This window comes from Cavia porcellus, unplaced genomic scaffold (genome assembly GCF_034190915.1).
Source record: "Cavia porcellus strain 051 isolate PalLab524CR breed Dunkin Hartley unplaced genomic scaffold, mCavPor4.1 scaffold_1, whole genome shotgun sequence".
Classification (NCBI taxonomy): domain Eukaryota; kingdom Metazoa; phylum Chordata; class Mammalia; order Rodentia; family Caviidae; genus Cavia; species Cavia porcellus.
This window is the reverse complement of record NW_026947484.1, coordinates 129,688,092-129,711,164: the sequence shown is the minus strand read 5'-3', so window position 1 is coordinate 129,711,164 and position 23,073 is coordinate 129,688,092. Positions and strand designations below refer to the sequence as shown.

The 23,073-nt window shown below is 50.2% G+C and overlaps 1 protein-coding gene across 8 annotated transcripts; it reads right to left on the bottom strand.

Annotated features, from left to right (window-relative positions):
• Positions 1-11,016: 11,016 nt before the first annotated feature.
• On the bottom strand, positions 11,017-22,723 carry Ampd2 (adenosine monophosphate deaminase 2). 8 transcript variants are annotated; one of them, XM_005007852.4, is made up of 18 exons: positions 22,296-22,723; positions 17,434-17,564; positions 17,098-17,228; positions 16,676-16,744; positions 16,481-16,589; positions 16,002-16,188; positions 15,633-15,774; positions 15,451-15,540; positions 14,994-15,123; positions 14,619-14,813; positions 14,411-14,542; positions 14,089-14,252; positions 13,684-13,810; positions 13,431-13,594; positions 13,012-13,132; positions 12,515-12,688; positions 12,225-12,335; positions 11,017-12,097 (listed from the first exon to the last, which is right to left on the bottom strand). In XM_005007852.4, exons 1-18 carry the CDS (start codon positions 22,303-22,305, stop codon positions 11,888-11,890), a joined length of 2,397 nt encoding a protein of 798 aa, XP_005007909.1. In that variant the 5' UTR covers positions 22,306-22,723; the 3' UTR covers positions 11,017-11,887. The 8 variants fall into 8 exon arrangements, 7 of the variants coding, with proteins under 7 accessions (XP_005007909.1, XP_003479039.2, XP_063111641.1 ...); XM_003478991.5 differs by lacking the exon at positions 22,296-22,723 and adding an exon at positions 21,336-21,607; XM_063255571.1 differs by lacking the exon at positions 22,296-22,723 and adding an exon at positions 18,720-21,237.
• Between the last annotated feature and the right edge of the window lie 350 nt (positions 22,724-23,073).

Genomic DNA, 23,073 nt, shown 5'->3' with positions numbered 1-23,073 from the left:
TACAGAACACTATTAACCAATCAAAACAGAATATTGAATAGAGCAAAACAATCAGAACAAAGTAAAAAAGTGAAAGTAATATTGGCCTTCAAAGATAAGATAAAAGGAAATTTCCCATATTTGCTATATTGCATACTGTCATCCTCCCAAGAGATGTTCAGACTTCTGGCCCCAGGTCAGCATAATCAACCCAACATACAAGCATTTAGTTGCTCTGGGTATCTTAGTTGCTATCAACTCGGCTGAACTTGAAACCATCCAGTTGCTAATGGGGGAGGGGGACAGGATGTTTGATTCTCACCTTGTGCTGCAGTAGGCTCACAGGAGACATTGGCTTATTCTCTCCCTGGTGTGCCTGCAGCTTGTGCCACTTACCAGGAAGGCTGGCTCATTGCTTTCTTGGTTGGTCCCCCAAGTTCCAGCATGGCTTTTAATTTCTACATGCTTAATATTTCAGAGTTTCCAGCCACAGCCCAAGCAAGTTTATCAGTACCACCATTTAGATTTAGTCAGCTCAGCTGCTGCCTCCAAGAAAAGCTAGGAGACCCTCCAGATCCTATCCCAGAGAGAAGCTGGTTCAAAAGTGAAGAACCATCCTCCTCTGCTGTGGCCTTTGGATACTGACCAGTGGACAGGGGAAGATGCCCCACAGAATCCTGGAATGCCTTCCTCCCAGCCCTCTAGCCTTGTTCCCTGTCCTGCAGAGCTGGTCAAAACTCCTGCCTGAAGACTTCCCCAAGTATCCCAAGCCATAGCGTCCTCTTTACCCTGTCTCAACATGCTCCTCACCCCGCAAAAAAAGCCATCTGACGCCCAAGAGAACACAGATGGAAGAACTGAGGAAATCAGAAAAGAAAGAGAAGCATCTGAAGAAGAATTTAAGCATAACTTAGAATACATGAAACAGATCCAAAGAGAATATCAGGAAACTAAAAACTCCATTGAATATTGGCAAAATGCCTTGACAGAAACTAAAGACAACCTTCTGAAACTTGAAGAGAGATTTAGGGCTTATGAACGTGAAAGAAAAAGCCTCTTAAAAATAACAAGGAACCAGAAAGAAGCAATTCTAAAACTTGAAGATGACAAAAAGATACATAACCTAAGAATAAAGAATGTGAGTGAGGAAGCAGGAACATCCAAAAATGAAATACAAAAAATATTCACAGATATATTAAAGCAAAATTTCCCACGTATAGCAAAAAGAAATGATATCCAGATAAAAGAAGCATACAGAACGCCAGCTACCTACAACCAAAACAGATCTACGCCTAGACATATAATAATCGAGATCCCAGAAATCCACCAAAAAAACAGAATATTAAAAACAGCCAGAGAAAAGATGCAGGTTACCTATAACGGGAAATCTATCAAAATAACAGCAGACTTATCAACACAAACTCTTAAGTCAAGAAGGGGGTGGGGAGAAATATTCCAAGTCCTGAAGGAAAAAAATATGCAACCGAAGTTCATATATCCATCAAAACTCTCTCTAAAAATTAATGAAGAAATAAGATACTTTCAAGACAAGGAGGAACTGTGGGAGTTCGTGGCCACCAATCCAACCCTACAGAGAGCGCTGAAGGACATTACAGAGAAAGAGAGGAAGAGATATCAGGATTCCAGCTACAGTGGCAGAGAGGCCTCAGTGAACGGGGCAGACAATGGAATGAGGGAATAAGGTGGACAAATTATAGCAGAAAAGTGGAGTAGCAAACATAAGGCAGAGACGGTAAGCTAGTCTTTAGTAGAGACAGCTCTGAAACTATATTTAAAAAAAAAAGCAGAGGTCATTGCTAATGGTGTATAACGATTTAAAAGACACAGTAGTCCTAGTGCCATATTTAGATTGAATTAAATTTGTTCTGATCTGTCCACTCATGTCAGATTTGAGGACACAGACCTCTAGAACCAAAAATAGCAGGTTATACCATGGTAACTATCCTTACTTTCCTATTGACTTAGGCTGAAATCCTGTATTACTTACATGGTCTTACTATGACTGATCTTAATTGTATCTGAATCATAAGACTATTGGTTGGCCTTGACTGATCCTATTTGAAATTAATATGCGTGTTAGAATCAACCCTAAAAGTAGAGGAAACTACTCTGAGCATGACAAGATGTAAAGGATATCCATACTGGTATGAATCAGTAACAGCTCTCAAATACTACAATGCAGTCAAAGTTAAGTTTTTATAAAAATAGGTGATAGTATGTTTAACTATAATAAGCCAGTGTTGTGGACAAATCTATTGAAAATAACAAGAGAAAACATAGTAGCTACAGAAGATCATTTATATTATAGTTTTATACGTCTTATCCATTGCATGTTTTTCTAGGAAATTGTTTTGCTGTCTTGTTATGACTTGGTTTTCCCTATAATACAGAGAGGATAGGAACAAATACTCTGAGGAAGAGACCTGAAAAACCCGAGGCTTATTTTGTAGCATTATAATATAAATTCTAGCAATCTATTGTTTGCTGATTAGAATGACATTGGACTGGTTTCTTCAGTTCAACTTCAGCATATGCAGAGATGGGGATGGCTATCACAAAGAGAATGAGAGATGCGAAGGTAGTTGCTATTGTCCTCCCTAATTTGGAACTTGAGGACCTAAAAAGACTTCATCATCCTGTAATGATTTGATTAGTTCTATAATATGCAATAAGTATATAAAGTGGGTGAAGTTAGGGACAACTATTTGTAAGAAGCTAGAGACAGTTAGATAAGGAAGATCTCCAGTGGACTTGCTATGAAATCTGTATTTCTTTAAATTGTTTTTTATCTTTTTTAAATGTTCTGTTCTGTTTTCATATGGTTAACCTTACTCTCTTTGAGATGTAAAACAAATAGGTGGGACTGATAATCATATTACGGAGCTTTTGTTCGATCATAGAGCAGAATGGTTTGTAGGGTCACTTTTTTGAATATCATTCTAAATACTCTAATTCTATAACCTGAACAGCTAGTTCGAAGATAACAATTTGTAACTTATCAACCGGCAATTTCTTACCTTTTGTTTGTCTGTAATTTTGTATTATTTCTACCCTTTTTTTTTTATCTCCATGTATTTTTTTTTTCTCGTTTCCTTTTCTTTAAATAAAAAAAAAAGAAAGAAAAGAAAAAAAAAAGCCATCTGAAAATTAGGTAGACCCTCCAGATGAAAAGCAAGGGGAACCTGAGACCCATTTTGGATTTTCTGGAACGAAGATGTAGCCAAACTATATGTTCTTCATAAATCTTGTTATGGTTCAGATCTAGATGTCCGCCCCCAAAATCTCATGCGGGTCATAGATAGGGCTTTTTCAGAGGTAGCTGGATCTAGAGTGTGTGGATTAAGGGTGCCTGATTACTGAATAACACAGTGATTGGTCCATTGATTGATTTGGCACAGTTCTGGGTGTGGGTGCTACCGCACTAGGGTTAAGTAGCCTAAACAGAATATAAAGGGACAGAAAGAAGCTGATATTGCCACTTGTCACTTCCTGATTGCTGCTTTTGTTAGCTTCTTCCTGCCATGAGCTGTTTCTCCTCTGTGATGCCATACCACCCTGCCTTGGAGCCAGTAGATTATGGACTAAAATCTCTACAAATTGTGTATTTTGTTTCAGCAGCAAAAGTAACTAAAACAAAACTGAAGGAAGAAAGAGGTAACAAGATAATGCAGGTAGAGCAGGGTCCAGAACTGCATGATCTTTTCCAAGACAAGGGGTAGTCCATGTCAGTGGATCCCTGGGCAGCTCTCCTAGTGGGGGTCCTGGCATGAGTATAAGCCTTAGCTCCCACTGGAAGGTTTATATGTTAGCCACCCTGTCACCTGGGATTGTGAGGTGGGTCCTCACAGTTGCCCACTGAATGTGTCAGTGAACACAGGAGCCAGGTGAGGGTGCCCCAGCCACTTTCATGTCAGAACTAGGTATGTGGGAAAAATCAGGGTCTCAATGCTGTCACCCTGTGGAAAACCTGGGAATTGCACAAAGACTACCAGCCAACAGAAGGTGAAAGGGGAATCTTGCCTATACTTGGCAGCTCACAGGTGATCTTGTCAGGTGACTACAACACAGCTGTAGTCACTTAAAGAGAGGGCTACTTTTCTTTATCTGATGATGCTATCCATCTCATGAGCCATCAGGGCTTTGTACACACCGAGACCCCACCTTTTTCTAACTCCACAAAGGTGGCATGGAAGTAAGAAACAGCCCTGGGTCTATGTATTACTGAGACTACGCTACCTAGCAAGGTACCAGGTGCACAGGGACAGGATGGCAGAAGGGAGGGAGACACCATGCACCTGGTTCTTCATGGTAGGGCTCCCACACCCAAGGTGAACTACCCTGGGCATAGCTTGGCATGAAGGTTCACACTCCCACACTGTATCACTGGTGTAGCTCTGCAAGCATTGGGCCTTGTTTAGCAACAAGACAGAATTCGAGTGGGGTGAGGGTGGCAGATCATCAGTTGATTTACAAGCTCACATAAAGTGCTGTGTGAAAATCTCAGGCCCAGTTGGGTAAGATCCTCACAGAATAGGCACAAAAACTAGCGGCATCGGAGACAGTGCAGCTGCAATTCCACAACATACTGAGCAGGTTATATGCTCACAGGAGTCCTGGGTGATCATGCACTTTATGAGCTAACATGGCTTTGCCCTGGGGGGGCACATGTGCAACAGAAAAGAAGTCTGCTCTCTCCTCTTTTTCCTGTGATGGCTACAGGGGATGTGGTTTGCCCTATAGCTGACAACACCCCTCCCTTTCACTCCCCCTTTACTCCCCTATAGGCCCTTGATAGACTGGGATGGCTTGCCTCAGTGTCCTCCTACTCCCTAAGGTTACTTTATAGCTGCTCTCCAGGCCACTCTCATAGGAGGTGCAGCTCAGCTGCTAGCTGGGGTTCTTTTCCCTACCTCCTACTACTGCCTCCTCTTTGAAGAAGTGGTGGGCAAACCATCTCTAACATGCCAGAGATCAAGGAGGTATCCTAGACCATTATTAATATCCCCAACCTCCTCAAATCTCAGTAAGCTGTGATTAACATGGCTAGCCCTGCCATTTTTTGCAGGGAGGGCATAGCTATCTCCCCATGTTCTTGTGAGTAGACCCCATCAGGGATAGAGTTCTTTTGGACATTAAACTCACTCTGGAAAATATCTGTTCTGACAGAAGCAAGCTTAATTTTAAATAAAGCAGAATTGAATTAGGACAAATGGGTAGGCTTGGGTCAGAAGGCTTGAGTTTAGGCTAATCAGCAAGCCAAAATTTGGGCTAATCACAAGCCTGCCATGGTTCTCTTCTGTGCAACTTGGGTTGGTGTAGGAGGACTCCCGCTGGTGTACTGGTCCTTCTGTAATCCACAGCAGTCCTGTTCAATTAAAGCTTCTGTCAGGTGGTCCTGTAAATTTCCTTGTGATTTATTTCTCAGAGAGTATGGGTTTGGAAGGTTCTTTACACCTGCTTGGGATTCTCATTCTGAGTATGCAGACAGAACAGTCACCTCAAAAGTTTAAAAGACCTGTGAACACAAGGGACTTCTAGCCCCAAAGACCTCCAAAGACCAGAAGCCAACGAAGATCAGTGACAGAAAGCAGCAACCAGCAGAACTGACCAATGATATCCAGAACAAGTCAGCGTCCACAGGTAGTGGCCAGCAACAGCAAAGTGTCAACCAACAGTGTCTAGTATTAACTGGTGTCAGTCGGTGTCATCAGGACCCACAGCCATAATGCTAAAGGCTAAGGGCCATTGGCACTCAAAGCCCAAGCCCACAGATAGCCACATTTCGCCAATTAATGATTTATATGAGTTGAGCAAAAGAACCTTTCACTGGCAACACGTGTATGGAGGAAAAGGAGGTCCTGGGTCTACACAAGCTGTTCAAAATCCTGGTGTCACTTCCAGCTGACCTTTTCACAAATCCTATGCTTGGTTTTTGAGTGTTTAAGCTGATAAGGCGCTAAGTCTGCTCTGCCTCTCCTGTGAATTAGGGAGCCAGTTCTCAGAGGCCAATCATTGCTGGATGCTGTGACAAGGATCTCATCTGCAAGGCCAGTCCCCTAGTGGCTTCCTGGACACCCTTTCATTGCCAGTTGTGGCCTATGCTAATATACCCACCCAGCCAGTGCCCTTCACTAGAAACACACACTTCTCTTTTTTTCCCTTCTCCTCACCTCTCCTCCCTCACACGCTTCATTCCCAGCAAACATCTTTCCTGAAACTAGCATCTGAGGGAAGAACAGCCATATCCCAGGCCTTGGAACTGTCTTCCTGGCCTGCTGGCAAGACAGGAGCAACAGGTGGAGAGAGGGGGTCAGTGGGAAGGTAGAGGCACCAGCAGAGGGCGGGATCTCACAGATCAGGAGTCAATAAATGTTCTCCAGAAGGGACAACTGATGGCACACTGTGTCTCAGAAAAGTCAAGGTCACCTAGAAGGGAAGTTCAGGAGGGCAGTCTGGAAGCAGTGGCAGCCAAGTGGCAGAAGTCCACAGGTGGTGGGGTCAGGACAGTTCATAGCAGAAGCTAGCAGTGCAAGTAACCCAGTTGGGTGGGTAATGCTGTGATCAGGCTGCTGCTCTCCTAACAGAAAAGAAAATGCAGACCATGTGGCAAGACAGATCATGTGTCTGGCCAGAGAACAGACAGTGCTGCAGAGCTGCCATGATTGTTATTCCAGGTTTCCTTGCTATTCTTTGACATAAGCTGAAGTCCTCTCATCTCACTAGCTGGATGTCATTGTCTCAGATGATGGCCATTCTGATGCTCTTAGGTAATTTTTTATTTCAAAATTCTGGGGTTTATACACAGTATACCCTTAAGGCCCAGCCTGGAATCAGGAGTCAGATAGACCTGAGTTTGAATCCTGGGTCTACACAGTGTCAGTTGAGTGATCAGGACATTAAACTTCTTTGTATGTTAGACACCCACCTGCACAATGTGGATACTAATAGGTGCTGCACAGTGTGTTGTAAGAATTTTAAGAAGAAAGTTATTCAGGGAAAGGAGCATGATAAGAAGTTAACTGATGAAGGCTGGGAGCGGATGAGAAGGAATTGTTGGTGAGGGCACTCAGGAGGGCAGTGGGCCACCCTCTGCTGCCACACAAAGAACCCTACAACCTAGAACCTTCTGGAAGACACTTGGGCCTGAGGCAGGGTGTGATGCAGGAATTCAGAAGTAGAAGGTGCTAGGGAGATAAAAAAGATGCCCTCACTTAAATTGCTAAGTTGCCCAGGCTGGGCTTGAATTAGAGTCCTCCTGCCTCAACCTCACAGGATTACAGATGTGCACCACCACACTCAGCTGGCACTTACCTTCCAAAGTCCCCATGTGCTTGTCCAGGCCCAGACCTCATCCTTCTCCCTTCCCTTCCCTTCTGTCCCAGCTTCACTCTCACCTTGAGCCATTCACTCTGCCACCTGTTTGATGCCTAATCGCCAGCAGGTTCCCAAAAGAGCTCAAAGACAAAAGCACTGGGCCAGGAGTCCAACACAGAGCTCAGGTTCACCTCTTGAACCTGTGATGGCCACGCTGGTTATCTAGCTATTATCCCGTCTGTATAGCATTGATCGATCCCACCTTACTCTAAAAGGTTTTCAGGCTGCTGGTAGGATTAATTGCACTCCTATCCAGCCCATAAGGCTTTAGTAAAAACTAAATGTGGAAAATCAGCAAGCATAAAACTAACATGATTATTTTCCTCAAAAGGAATTAATGTACCATCCTCTAGTTTTGTGATGATGTTTCTGATAGAAGTCCAAAAGTCTCAAGTCTCCTACCCTGAGCTCAGCTTTACATATGGTATTCAATTTCCACCACAAACCACTGCAGTAGACACTCTGCTGTAATATGGACCTGGCATGTCCTTGAAAGGCACGCGTTAACGGCTTACTCCCCAGTGCACAGCACTATTGGGAGGTCATGGGACCTTTAGGAGATGGGCCCTAGTGCAAGGCAGACCACTGGGCGTGCTTTTGAGGGGACATTAGGACCCAGAGCCTCTCTACTCCTTCAGTGCCCTTGGTCTTCCTCTGCCCTGTGATCTTACCATGACGTACTGTGCACAGGCCCAAAGCAATAGTGTCAAACAACCATGCACTGAAACTGTGAACCAAGATAAAACTTTTCCTCTTCTGAAATACCTTATCGCTTGTATTTTGTTCCAGTGGCAGATGCCAACTAACCTACCTTGATATTAAAACTAAAGCTCAGGGTTCATACAATTTGCCCAAGAGTTCATGTTAATAAGTGACAGCTACACCATAGAATAGGGATTTTTAACTCATAGGGGTGTCATAAACTCATACCTTCTTTCCTGTGTAAGGCAGCAAAGAGGGGTACGGCTTGCAGGCAATTCATGGCATTCACTCTCTTAACCTTTATCAAGGCTCTGCCAACCATGATAGGGTGGCCACTTTTGCCACTCCTCTCTTAACAATGGGTTTTAGCTTCCTCCTCTAGAAAGCTCCTGTCTAACCCCAAAGCCTCCAGCCAAGTTCTCATCACTCATACTGGATGTGACAGGATGGACCTCCAACCTCACCTCCCAGTCTGTCCCCTGAGCACTCCCTCCTACACACAATAATATACTTCTGCTCTGTCACTTCCTAGTCACCCTGGGTAAGTCACTTAATTGCCCTCACTGCAGGTTTTCTCTAAGGACAGCCTGATGATAGCTATTATACACCGTCCCTAGGTACATTAAATACATGCACACCGTAAAGACCTCAGCCCAATGCCAAGGATATCTTGTCCTTTAGAAAAATACCCTGATCCTTTGCATCCTGAGACCCATGCTGAGACGGCTGGTCTTTCCTGTCCTTGCTTATCTCCCCAAGCCCACAAAGCAGGAAGTGGGCTGACTTGCCCAACCAGGGTCAGTTTCTGACCTGCAATGTGGAGAAATTCCAGCAGGTCATGGCAGCTGCACAGATCTACTGGAGTAGCTATAGCTGCTCCAAATCTACTCAGCCTGCTTAACGGGGTAGGAGGGCTAAAGAGGACAGCTGGACCAAAAGCTGAGCCAGTTTCTGGCTTAGAGCATGATCAATGAGCTGGGCCATAAGCCCTCTGCAAACTTGTAGCATAGCCTTAGTCTTGGAGGCCTCACCATCACAGTAACTAACATTAAAATGCACCCACATTCTTCATTCGGTGTAACTTGTTTAAATTTAAAAGGGCTTTTATAAATTTGCTTTTGAAATTTCTTGACAATGAGTAACTTGTTTAATTTACTACTGGCTATGATTTCTCTTCAATCATTCTGCATAGTTTGTAGCTTTTGCCAAAACTCCAATTTACAAACTGTTTTCAAATATGACATTTGCGTGGATACTAGACTTTATAAATAGTCAAGCTACTTTCTGAAGGATTCTGTGAAACATTTGTCAATTTTGACTTTGCTTTTTAAAAATATTTTCCAGCCTTGAAGGTCCCCCCCCCCCCCCCAGGTCTTCTATACTTCCTGGGCCTCAAATATGTTTCCCCTACTTCTGTGAGGAACAGATTTGCCGGCGGCTGGGGTGGGGGAGCACTTGAATCATCCAGACTCCAGACATGCAAGTTGTGGAGACTACCCACCACAGACTGGCCTGGGCATCTAAGTGGGTAACTTTACTCTCATTTTGAAAACAAAGTGACTTGTGGAACACTGGATTAAACATGATCTATGTTTAAACCCTTAATGGATTTTGATGGGTCGAAATTCACAAATGAAGCAATACTGTGACAGGCAGATGTCTAGAGGGTTTGGGCTATTATACTAACCTGCTCTTCACCCTCTCCCCTCAAGTCTACCAGGAAGGGTAATGAAGGATATGAGCTAGTGTGGGCCAGGTGGGGTGTGGACTGGCTTATGACCCTAGGGACTTCCCAGGCTGCATGGTTTGGTGACTGACAGGAGGTTAAGTTCTTTTGCCTGTTTTGTCTGGGGCCTTTTAAAATAGAGCAATTCTTAAAGTGGGGCACAGTGGCTCACACTTGTAATCCCAGCTACTTAGGAGGCTGAGGCAGGGGGATTGAAAGTTTAAGGTCAGCCTGGGTGACTTAATGAGACTCTGTCTCATAAAGAAAAGAGAGAAAAGAAAGAAAAGGAAGGGAGGGGCTGGGGATGATGTACTTCATTGTCCCTGGGTTCAATTTCCAGTACTGCACACACACACAAAAGCTAAGATACAGGTCATTTGCATTATTAAATATATTTATCTCCTTGAAAAGTTCAGTTCCTGTCACCTCTGACAAGCATCACTGCATGGGAGACAATGCTCAGGTGGGGAAGAGAAGAGCCTCAGATGCTGAGCTATACTCTAGGGTTAGCCACTGGCCATCCCTCCTGAGCCAGTTTGGCTTCAACTCACTCCCCAGCTTCACGGTTCAGTTCTGGTATGTAAATGTCTGAGAGGATGTGACAAGAGAAGCCTTCATGTCAAAGGACCCTGAGAAGCAGGAGAATAAGGTGGGCTCTGTCTAGGGTACCCAGGGCACCTACTGAGGACACCTAGAGCCAGGTGAAGACTGGATCTCCTAGTTGCAGAAGTAGGGCAGGGTGGAGCCTTTGACCAGTGTAAGAGGAAGCCACCACGAACTCCCTTGCTGGGCCCCCAATTACACAGGCTCACCTGCTAAAGGACTAATTATCTCTAGGACACCCAGGCCCTGAGCTTAGGATCCAGAAAGGGCATTTTAAACAAGTTCTGCATGGTAAGTGCATTTATTTACATCTATCAGGCTGTCCTAAGAGGCTGGAAGTACACAGGTGGGAAAGGAGCCACCCTCCAAGCTGGTGTGACAGGACTGTATCACCAACCTGATGCCCGGGGGTCCCCCTCAGAGCTGGCAACCTGGATGAGTCTGATAGGTAACTCCTCTCCTCTAGCTCCCTCTGTGAATCCAAGTGCACACAATACATCACCTGAGCCCAGCTGCTCCCCCTGGAACGTGCTATACCTCCATCCAGGATACCCAACCTTGCCCAACCTCCGGAACCCCCACAGCTCTCCCTGTCCCAACAGAGACCCCTATTCATTACTTAAATAATCTTTATTTCTCATGCACTAGGAAAATGGGTCATATGAAATGCTACTTTTCATAGTAAAGGCCTCAGTCTAGAATACAACACAGGGGGTCAGCTGGGATATAGGTCTGGACAAAGATCTGGGGACCTCAAAGGTGTTATCACCCCCAGTGCTACTGGCAGATCCAGCACCCTCCAGCTGAGTAGCCCCAGACACAGCAAAAAAGTACTGCTCCCTCCCACAGAAGCACAGGGACCTGATCCAGAGGAGAAGCATAAGGACCTGGACAAGGACAGATAAGTCTGCTAGGACATGACTAGGCAGAGGCAGTGGTCCAGCACCTTGGAGGCCCGAATCCATGCCCGCAGGCTAGGTAGCCCAGGGCCATGAGCAAACTCTACAACAGAGTCGCTCCACAGAGCCTCGGAGCCTGGTGCCCACAGCACAGGTGCACAAGACTCCCCTCAGCCACATAAATGAGACAGGGGATCAAACTTCAGCTTCAGCCAGAGCTCGATTTGCCCAGGCAGGACCCAAGAGGCTAAAGGGGCCAGCCCCTCACAACCTCCCAAGCCTCTGTGGATACTGGCGACACTCACAGGACAAGCAAGCTTCTGAGGATCCTGGGACAGGGCCATCAGCAAGCCCTTAAATCTTGGCCATCAGGGGCAACCTGAACCAGGACATAATAAAGCAGATTCCCTGGGCATTGCTTTCACTAAGGTGGCCCAGGGACAGGACATAGTCAAAGACATGCAGGACTCAAACAAAAGTATAGAGACATGCAGAGAACACAAAAGGATGGGAGGAGCGGGAGCGAACAAAACATCAAGGTTGTCTCGGTGTTGAGATGGGGTGGGCACTGCACAGGCCAGGCTCACTGAGGCCCAGGGCTTGTGGCTGTGCCTGCCTCCTCTGGAATGGTTTCCAGCATCTCACTCTGGACGGCTTGCGTGATGAGTGCTAGCTCCTGGCACAAGGTCTCATGACGGTAGCCCACACGGATGTCTGGCACATTGGTGCGGCGAATGTCATTGCCCTCAGGCCCCTCCTTAGTATAGTTGGGTCCCAGCCAATGGCTCTTTACCTGCAAGGGTGTGGATAACAGGCACAGCTACAGTCAGCTTTTAACTATACACAGGAATAAGGCTATGACCCCAAATACAAAGGAAGGAAGTAGGCGATGCCAAGGCCCACACAGGCAGGCACAGTACCTTGTGGGAAAAGCCGCTCATGAGCACACTGTTGCGGGCCAGTTCACACATGTCACAGGAGCTGAGTTTCCACACTTGGGTGGCAATGCTGTACTCCTCCATCAGTGGCTCCTGTAGGTGCCAGCCAGGTTCTCTCAGACAGGTGTGCCTGGCCCTGAAGGCCCTCCCTCTCTGCCTCCCTGGGAGGTTTGCCACTTAGTCACTACAGTCCACCAACTGGGGGCAGCACCAGCCCAGAGAGATCACAATGTCACAGGACAAGGCACACTGGCTGTCTGTCAGCCTCTGACCTTGGTGAAGTGAAACTGCAGAGGATCATCAGTGGACAGTGAGACCATGAGACCACGGGACAAGTACTCAGGTAGCGGATTTCGGTGGTAGCTGAGGAAGAGGCTATTGTTGCTGAGCGGTGACATGGCGATGCCAATCTGCGCCAGGTAATACAGGTACTGCAGGACTGGGGCCTAGGTAGGCAGGAGGGAAGAAGGGCCTGTCAGGTGGCCTCAAGGCTGAGGAAGACATGCTGGTCCTGGGGTGTCTAAACCACATTAATAGCCAGGGGACATGAAAGTGCCTGTGAGGATGGTGACCTATAGACTAGAACCAAGCTAGGGGCCCAGTCCCAAGCTAGGGGCCCAGTCCCGAGCTAGGGAGGGAGCATTAGTTATACTGTGAAGGAGGAATGCCATTTGGGGATGGGTGAGGAAAAGGATAAGCCGTTGAGGGGCCTGGATGGTTTAAAGGAAAATGAACAACTGAGGGAGAAGGCTAGCGTGCAGACCCTGACCTTACGCAGAAGCAGCCCGTGGGAGATGTTTTCGGCCAGCATGAAGGCTGACACCAGGTGGTGGATGGGCCCAGCCTCCCCGCAGTGTGGCCTCAGCACAAACGTGTGGAAGCCCCTCTGCCTGGGGGGGAGGGGGCATGAAGATAGGGTCAGCTCCAGAGCCTGAGCTCACCTGGGCTCATAAGCCCCCACCCCAACATACATGTACCCTCTAGCCAGAGTCCATGTGGGCCTAGGATAAGAGGGCAGTGGTAGATTTCTAGCTGGGAGGGGTAAAGGATAGAGTCTGAGAGCAGGGAAAGTGCCTACCCAGTCAGGGACAAGGCTCTGGCAACCCCAGCCCTGGGCCCCCAGTATGAGATGTGCTAGGTGAAAGACCTAACAGCAAGTCTAGGTTCAGCACCAGGTAGGGCAGGCACCTGCGCAGGTGGTTCAATGTGGCCATGTTGGCAAAGGTATAGTACAGGTAGTAGGCGTATGGTGGGTTGTCCTCCTCCACCCAAGCCTCCGGGAGGGGGCTCTCCAGGTTGAAGACATGATTTTCTGGCTTCGACTCATCATCCACGCTGTCAAAACCATCCACCTAGCACAGGAGCCCATGGTCAGCCCTACAGCTATGGCTGAGCACGAGCCTGGCAATCCTACCCACACCCAGCCCATGCTGCTGCTCACATGCTCCAGGAAAAGGTGTAGCTCTGGGTGGCTGGCGGGGTGCACAGTAGCCTCAAACAGTGGTAGGAAGATATTCTCCAGCATCTCTTGGAAGTTGGCCAGCTGGCCCTTGGTGCGATACACATCACTACAGGCAAGACAGCACATAGGCACATGCAGGTCAGAGTCACTGGGGAAAGGCTCTGCAGGCCAAAAAGGGTTAGCACTGGCCTCAGAGCTCAGAAGCATGATTGAACCACACAGGGAAAGAAGAGACACCAGAGTGCACCAGCTGGACAAGTTGTGGGTGAGCCTGGGAGGCTCACTTAGAGCTAGGTTGCACTTAGAGCTGGGTTAGGCCAGGGGAAGTTCAGCCATCCCTTAAATCTGGCCCTCATGTCTCCACCCACTCCAAGGGGCACTCACAAGAGGCGGGGCACCTGCACGAGCCAGCGCACGTTGGGAGAGTGCACTCGGTGCATCACAGCCCAGCGTGCCAGTTTGTCCCATTCATCCCTCGAGCGCCCGTAGATAGAGAGCCGCAGCTCTGCATTCTGGTATTTGCTTTCCTCTAGGTCCGACATCACCTCCTAAAAGCATGTGTGGAGTAGCTGATACGCAGGCTCCTCACCTGGCCTTCTGTGCACCCATGCATGCTCAGGCAGACCTCCTGAGGTTTCTCCCTCCCTGCACCTGAGCAGTCCCCCTTTCAGGCTCCCTGCTCAGCAGGGAAGGGTTTCCTCCATACCTTGATGATATGAGCAAAGTACTTCCCAGAAACCCTGTTGTCAGTCTTGATGAAGATCTCTCGGAGGACAGACTCCCCAATAGGGTTGTATTTGGCATTGAACTTGTCAAAGCGGTGGAAGGTGTTCCTGTCCTGGGAAGATGGGCAGCCCAGGTCACCCCTGAACGCTGAAATGACCCACCCACTAGCCCATGACATGGGGACAGACCGCATGCACGTCAAGTGTGTCCACACTCAAGTCATAGGCAGTGAGATTCATGCTCTCGAAGACCTCCCGCAGGGTCTGCTCTCGGCCCTGCTCCACATGCACGATCTCCTCTAGGTGCCGTTTCATTGCTCGCTTGATGAAGCGCAGCAGATGCTTCTGGTTCATGCAAGATGAGGCATGGATATGTGTGTCCACCTGAGACAGAACAGAGTGCTGCTGGATCCACTGACGGTCATAAAATCCAGGCTCAGTACAGGAGGATAAGAGCCGGCTCTCCACATTGGATGCTGGGTTGGGGGCTCAGATACTTAAGAGAGAAGAGGTGTGAAGCAGAAGTGCAAGGCTAGCACACAGAGCTACAGGGTAAAGGCCTACCTTACGAATGTTGTAGAAGTCTCGGTGTGGCACTTTTTTCTGGGCAGCCAGCTCTTTCATCTCATTGAGCAGAACATGCATCTGGAACTTTGAGCTCAAATACTGTAGCCGGCGGTAGCAGAATGACTTTCTGGGCAGAAGGAAGGAAGTGAACAAGGCAGAGACTCAGGCCCTGAAGGAAGCATCTAGGGAGGGCCCAGGAGCCAGACCCAAGACAGGAGATAGAAGGGTGCAGGATGGAGGCTGCCAAGAGGGCAGAAGACTGAGGAAAAGTTTAGGGCTCAGTAACCAAGGAGGGGCAAGAGAACAGATACAGGTATCTGGTGCTGGGCAGGGCAGGGCAGGGCAGGGCTGGGCAGGGCAGGGCTGGGCAGGGCAGGGCTGGGCAGGGCAGGGCTGGGAATAGGGCTGGGGCTGAAGAATCTCACTGGGAAGTGAGCTGTGTGGGTAAACTCACATGGGGCCATTGATAATCAGAGCCATCAGCACATTGACGTCAGCCACAAATTCCTGTAGGTCAGGATATGGCAGCTCCACCTCTGAGCAACTGTCATGAAGAGGAGGATGGGTGAGGCAAACAACCTGCAACTACAGCCCCTCCTACACGGCATCCCCTCAGCACACAAAACACTCCCTTACTGCTCATCAGGCTCTCTACGGGTATAGACGTGCACCACACCGCGCACCATACGCAGACCCAAACCCAGGTCCCCAGGCATGGTGCTTGGCTCACAATGCTCATATGGGTGCTGCTCCAAGGCAGGGGGGTGCACTGGGGCATCTGTAAGGTAGAGAAGGTAGAATCAGGACCAGGTCTCTTTCAGGCCAGCTGGTGCCCAGTGCAGAGGCCCAAACAGAGCAAGAGATATTAAAGGTCCCAAGAGGTTGCAGCTCTGGCCCCAAACCCAACCCAACTCCTCCCATAGAGAGGCAGGCAGAGCAGCAAAACCTGTGTTCCAAGCTCAGGAGCCCAGAACACATGAGTGGGAGAGGGATGGGGGGCCCCACCGGCAGACACGGGAGTGTCAGGGCTCTGCTCATAGGTCCGTGTCTCCAGGGGCTTCTCAGCCAGCTGCTGCAGGTAGCGGCGGGTAGTGGGGCAAAAACTCTGTAGCGACAGGGCCATGTACTTCTCCCGAATGAAAAGTGCCCGCACCACACTCTTGGCTGCATCCAAGAGATCTGTGAATGGCACCTGGAGATGGAGATACCTGGTCACTCTCCTCAGTCTCTGAGCCAAACTCACATTCATGCTTACCTCCCTGTGGCCCTCCCTAAACCTCATGCTCTCCCTACATTCTACAGGTTTTGACTCCAAGAACACAGCCCACTCTGGTCTCAGTGTACTAAGTAGCTCCCAGCCAGACCTTCTCCCCAGGCACTGGAAAAAGAAAATACTGCTCCAGGCTCCAGCCTGGGTGCCCCACACTACAGGAGCCCACTAAGAAACCAGGAGATGGAAGCCCAGTGCCCCACATCACACTTACCCCACACTTCTCTTCTCCAGAGATGGTAACCCGCTGAAATTCTCGTTCCAGCATATCACGTTCCCGTAAGCCTCGGTCACCCTGCCCTTCACCCTGCTCCTTGTAGAGCCTACAGGGGGTAGCACAGAGTGGTTGGAGCCTGTCTCGAGACAGGCCCTGCTCCACATCTCATGTGCACCCCTCTGCCCTCCTCACTGTAGGTCAGAGTCACTGTCCGTCTTCAGGAAATCGTGCTTGGCCCGAAGCAGAATGTCTGGCTCCAGCCTAGAGGCAAGAGAGGCAAGAGGTCAGCCAAGGCACAAGAGATGGCCCAGCACTCAGGTCGTGGCACTGTGCTAGTTGGTGTGATCAGTTTTTCACTTGTGGTCCTCACAGGCAGGGTTGGAGGGCCCTGTGCTGTTCTCACCTCACTTTAGAGATGAAGTTATGTAGCAAATTCTACCTCAGTGACCAGAAGACAGAACCAAACCCTGCAGCCTGGCTCCAAGCCTGCACTCTGTGCTACCTCCTGGGTGGAACACAAACAGGAAGATAGATGCGAAAGGGACCAGAAGGACACTGGGAAGGCTACATAGTCCCCTCAGCTGCCCTCCCTGCAGGATCTATGCAGAGCTCACTTGACATCCTGGCTGATCTGCCGCTCTAGCCTCTGCCTCCGCTCTTCCAGCTGCTCAATAGGGCTCTCCTCCGGGAACTCATAAGGAGCACTGCGGAGCTCACTCTCTGCCAGTGAGCGAGTGAACAGCTCCTAATGGGAGAGAAGGAGGAAGGATGAGGTGCCTAAGGCTTGCCCATCCCTGCAGAGCCTGAGCATGGGTTTGGACAGCAGGAACCAGGGTTCCTGGGAGAGGCTGAGAATCTAGGGAAGCCAAGCATGAGGTGAGAGAGGGCTGAGGTGGAGGGGATGGGGATGGAGCAGGGTGTGGGATGGGGTGTAGGATACCAGGTGATACCTCGGCAATCTCCTTGCACTTGCCATCCATAGACGTGCGCAGGTCCAGCGGGAAGTGCTTCAGGCAAGGGGCGGGGCCTGGCAGGGATCGGGCAGGCTGCAGCGGAGGGGCCCCCAGACCAACCCGAGCCTCTGCAGAGACAGTGATACCAGGATAAGAGGTGAAGGGTCAGAGCTCAGAAGCCCCTGGAAGCCATGGGCCCCTCTCTGCCCTAGGCCAGCCCCCAAAGGAGGGCAGGGGCTGGACTGTGGGTGGTCCCTGCACAGTGCCCAACAAATTCCTGAAGGACCTCATCCTCATATCTAGCACAGGGACCCTGCTCCACCCTGGGCTCCTGGTGGTGCTGTGTCTGTTCCTAGAACAAGCAGATGTATTCACACCATAATAAGAACCTGATGCCCGGATGAAGGCCCACTCTCTCAGGTCCTGAGAGCCTGCATCTGACTACCTCCTAGTAGCAGATACACATACATGCATATGTGCACACACATGCAGACACACATCAAGAATTCAGTGAGGATCAGGTGGCCATACCCCAGTCCCAGCTTCCAGAGCAGCTAATTCAGGATCAGACCTGTCTCTGAGTAGCCTGCTATCCCAAACCTGCTAGGCACAGAGGAAGCTACTCAGCTCTGATTTGGGAAAATAGTCCTTAAGGAAAGGGAGGCCCTGATTGGTGAGAAACCTGGCCTCCTCCCTGGAGGCCTGCCCTCTCCCCAGGACCTAGGGCTGCCAAGTTGTGTCCTGGCCCCAGGCTTCTCCTCCCACTGCTGGCTGCCCCTCCAAAGGGAGCTGCTACAAACAGTCTGTGCTACTTAGAGGCCCCAGGATCTGGGCCAGAGGCCCCATGAAGGTCCCTGAGGAAGACTGAATCAGAAGCCAGAGGTCTTTCTCTTTCAAGGGCAGAACTCTTCATATGCACAACCAGGAGGCCAACACTAAAGGCCTCCATACTGATAGCCTATTATTGCCTGAGCTCCCAACCTTCCCAGGAGGATTCTCTGTAGGCAGGCTCAGCAGCCTCAGCCTCCCTAGCAGAAAGCTCTCCACAATCTGGCCATCTCAGTCAGCATTGAGAGATGTTCCCCACCAGCACCCTCTTTTCCCTCTCTACTCCATAGCTTAAGCTAAGAATTACAGGCTCTGCCCAGGAAGCATACCTTCCCGTCTCTCTGCTCATTTCCCAGTACCCTAGGTCTGAACAAAGGGCAGGGGAGCTGCCTGCCTCAGACCCAGGACCCATGCTCCAGCTCCCCTTGGTCCCTGGTTCACAGTATAGTACCCACCTACACAGTACAGTCCACTCAGTCAGCAGCCCTGTGCCCCTTGCCCGCCTGTTTACCTAGTGAAGCTGCAGCCAGTCCCCCAGGACAGCTTAGGGGCTGGCATGGGCTGTACCAAGTGCAAATGCAAGCAGGGGGAACCCTAAAATGGCCATAAACAGGGGGCTGGGAGAGTTCAAGGGAATCCAGAAATCCAGGGAAGGAGCAGCCAACTTGTGAGACAGAGGAACTCCAGAACTGAAGAAGGCCTTAACATTTACAGTGCTAGGCCAAGACACCTGGCTCCCAACTGGAAGATGCAAAGCAGGCTGATATGGCCAGGGCAAGCTACAGGGAGAGCCCAACCGTCCTTAAAACCACTACCCTAGGGGATAGGAAGTGGGCAGGGCCAGCTGGTCAAAGGGTAGAAAGGAAGAAAGGGAGGAGAAGCCCTCTTATCAGAACCCATAGTCCCAGGACAGCTTTTCTACCCACTGCTGTCCTCTGGGCCCTAATTATGGGATGGGGGACAGGACCCTTGCTGAGTGGAGGAGCTGACTGGCAACTGGGTAAATGGGCCAGTATGGGTAGGGGACAGTTACTAAGACTTCATGCCCCTAAACCCCCAACCCCTGTTCCAAACCCATCATCTGGCAGGGACAAACTGTCTAGGAGGAGAACTTTGAGAGATGGCACTAGCATTTGGAGGACTGGAGTCTGAGCCCACATACCAGCACTCTCTACCTTTGGGTATAGGCCATAAACAGATTAAGAAATGGCCCCTGTCATGCCTAGGAGCATCCCAGAGAACTCTCAGAAAAAAATGCTGCACACATGTTCTGCAAAGCCCCAGGCACTGCACCCACATGTTTGTGATTACCAGCCTGTGGGACCCACAAAATACTTCCCACAGAGAACCCCACTCATTGAGAAGGCAGGAGGCTCTTGGGCTCAGCACAGGGCAAAGGCAGCTAAGCAAGGAAGGTCATTGAGAAAACAGAACTTGGCACAGTCAAAGATGAGAGATACCATTTCTTGGTAGAGTAAGGGCAGATTCAAAGGAAGAGAAGTGATGGGCTCCTGCCCTCACCTTCAGGGCACAAGGTCTTTTCAAGCCCAAGAACCCTGAGCCTATACATCTTCACAGAGATGGCCCTAGACTACCTCTAACATCCTCCAGGAGAGGCAGACTATAAGTGGTATGTGCCAGCTCATCAGGAAAAACCTAACCTGAAACCACCTCCTACCAGGGTGTCCTGGGGCCTCCACAGCAATACTAGTATGAACAAAGCAGGTTCCAAGGACCCAGAGCCATTACAGAGTATCAGGAGACTGCAGAGGATTGCTGGGGGTTCACTGGACATGACAAACAGGCAGTAACCTCCATGATTTCTGAACCCAGGCCTAGAAGACTCAGTGCTGATAGTCCCTTCTCCCAGGACCTGTGCTGAATGCTCACAGTCACAGCACTACACATGCACACCCACACTCACTGGGAGCCAACCAAAAGCCAAAAGGGGCAAGTCTGTAGCCACTCCACCAATTCTGCAAGATTCTGGCTACCTCATTCCTGTCTTGACCCCCTCATTCACTGCCAGGAGCCCCCTCATTCACTGCCAGGATTGCCTCAGTACGTAGAGTGGTACGCAAAGCTTTGACCCACAAGTATCAAATGCTCTCACCATATGACCACCCAGGAGTCTCTGGTTCAGCAATAGAGGAACGGGCTCAAAGCTACCCTTGAACATACCTCTGCCAGATGGTGCAGATTTGGGCACAGAGAACACAGACCTTAAAGACAGTATAAAGCTCAGAGCAGGCAACTTAATGATACTAGAAAATACTGGAGAGGAACACTAAGGTTATATACAGAAAGTTATGAGGAGGGGGATAAACATGACTCAGCCATCAAAGGCTAGGTCTTTCCTTCGCCACAAGGCATGGGGGCTGCACACACTGGAAAACACCTCTCAGCAAATAGAGATCCAGGCAGTTGACCTTCACCAGAAAGAGCACAGCCACACCATGCCACCAGCAGAGATGCCCATGGAATGGGAACAGAACCAATGGGTACATGACACATAGCACACAGGTCTGCCCCAAGGATACTCCCAACGGACTAAAAGAGAGCAAAGAGTGGACAATTAAAACAGAGCCCCCAGCTCTGAGATGTGGACTACCAATGGGTGTAACCAGATGTCAGTCCCACAGAGAGAGGATTTAGATCTCAGGTCTTGCAAAGAGGACTAGCCACAAAAGAACAGTCTGAGCCTGGCTAAGAAAGGCACAGGCACCAATCACGGTGGCCAGCCTGCAGGTCAGTCTGTCACACACATCCCCAGTCCATTCACACACAGCCTCAGCATATGTACACGCAGACACGTGTGCATACATACTCCCTGATGCACCCACACCCACGCCCACTGCTTGTTACACAGGACAGCATCCCTGCCATAGAAACCTCAGTAACTCCACCCCTTCTCCTTCCTCACATCGCCTCCCAGGCCAGCCATTCCCGGTGAAGGGCTGCACTGCTGCGGAAAGGGTGTTGGCGAAGGGGGTCTTTCTCTGAGAGGTCTATTAGCCTGAATGGGGCAGGGGGACAGCAAACTGGGGCCTCAAGCCAGTAAGCACACTCACCTGCAACTGCAGTGGAGGCCTGCAGGCTGGCCCGTTTCTTAAAGGGATATTTGGCTTTGGGCTTGCTGGGGCCAGATGGATATGATGCCATGGCTGAGGCCAAGGCGACAGTGGAGGAGTCGAGCGGCACCCGTTGGGGCCTGGCTCTGCCACATCCAACCCCTTCCTCCGCCCCGCCCCCAGCGGGAGTGACTGATGCAGGAAGCAGCGCCCCGCAGGCGGAAGAGGCCCTGGCCACGATTTCAGATGTTGTCTAGGCAACCTCAGGGCCTGGGGCCTCCATCCCTGCCCCTTACCCCTCCCCTACTTCCTCTGCTCCTGAAATGACTTGACTGGTCGTGGCTGAGGCTGCGGGTATAGGGCTGAAGGAAGAGAAAACAAGATGAGAGCCATCAGCTCTGCACTGATCCCCCCACTCGACCCCTTTCAGGAGCTCTCACCCCTTGCCAGGACGCCAAGGCAAAGGAGCCAAAGTCCAGGGTAGCTGGTCCAGTCAGGAAAAAAAAAAAACAGAATCCAGTATAACTCCTTCAAGCTCAGAACCTATTCCGCTCCCAGCAGGGCATGTGTACTGATGAAGACACAGCACCTCTGTGGCAGAGCCCCCTTTTTTCTTCTCCATCACCCCCGCCCCCCATATCCCGGTTCCAGGGGTAACCCAGCTGTGGAGAGTAGACAGAACTGAGAATCCCAGGCCAGGAGGGAGGCGCCTATCTTGGTAAAATTCCACTGTCCAGCAGAAGCTGCCTCCAGGGAAAGCAAAGAGGCCAGGACGCAGGGGCATGTCTCAGAAAAAACCCCAGCCTCTCCTGTCTTTCTGTCTTTGCACTTTGGCTTTGCCAGGAGCTGCTGCCTTTCCTTAAATCCCACAGACTATGCCGAGAACCCTGCCCTTTTGTCAGCGGGCCACAACACTTCTCCGGCAGAGTGCCACCCCGCAGCCCACGCGTACACGCTTACCTGAAGCCATGCCTGCGTCCTGAGGCGTACGAAAGCCGCGCACAAGGCTCTGCACTGCCGGGAAGCCCAGGTGGGGAGGGAAGGGAGAGAGTATGGGCCCTAAACGCGGCCAAGGGGCTCCAAGCGCCGCTGCCCAGGCACGGAGCCGAGGGAAGTTAGGCAGTTTTCAAAACTGCCGGCTGGGCGGCAGTGGAGCCTCGCCGACAGCAGCCGATTGACTGGCTGGGAAGACCGGAGTCCCGAACCCCCGCCCCGCACTCAAAAAGACGGAGAGGCCACGTGCTCCTCAGAGAACGGACCCTTGTCTAAGCTTCTTGGAACACTCGCTGGATATTCGCGATCCGACTCCCACGGCTGGGCTGCGGGGGAGTTGCGCAACAGGTGTGACCCCAGCGAAGCCTAGCCGGCACTGCGCCGGCCTCCGCGCCCGCAGTCAGGCCCGTGGCCCCGCCCCCCGCCGGCCGGCCGCCCCCGCCATTTTTCTCTTTCCGGGCGCCACGTGGGCAGTCCCCACGCCAAGGTTGGCCTGGGCCAGCTCTGGGTCTTGAACCAGTTACGTGTGTCAGCTCCTTCATCATGGCATGGGGTAATGACAATTCCCCATCAGAAGGGTTATATGAGGTTTAAACGTAAAGCCTCTTCGCACAATTTCTGGCACAAAGGCAGGAAGCAGTTGAGTGTAGCTGTTAGCATGGTCCCAGGACTCACCGTGAGCAGAAGTCCTGCCCCCGCAATTCTTCATACTCTCACCTGTCATCGTTTTCTTCTGCGGGTCTTG

Excerpts from the sequence above, each read along its gene's own strand:
- Ampd2 (XM_003478991.5), bottom strand. The coding sequence starts at position 21,426 with ATGGCATCATATCCATCTGGCCCCAGCAAGCCCAAAGCCAAATATCCC. Across the intron at positions 17,565-21,335 it reads GGCCTCCACTGCAGTTGCAG|AGGCTCGGGTTGGTCTGGGG; the intron begins GTGAGTGTGCTT and ends CTGTCTCTGCAG. Across the intron at positions 16,189-16,480 it reads CTGGAGAAGAGAAGTGTGGG|GTGCCATTCACAGATCTCTT; the intron begins GTAAGTGTGATG and ends CTCCATCTCCAG.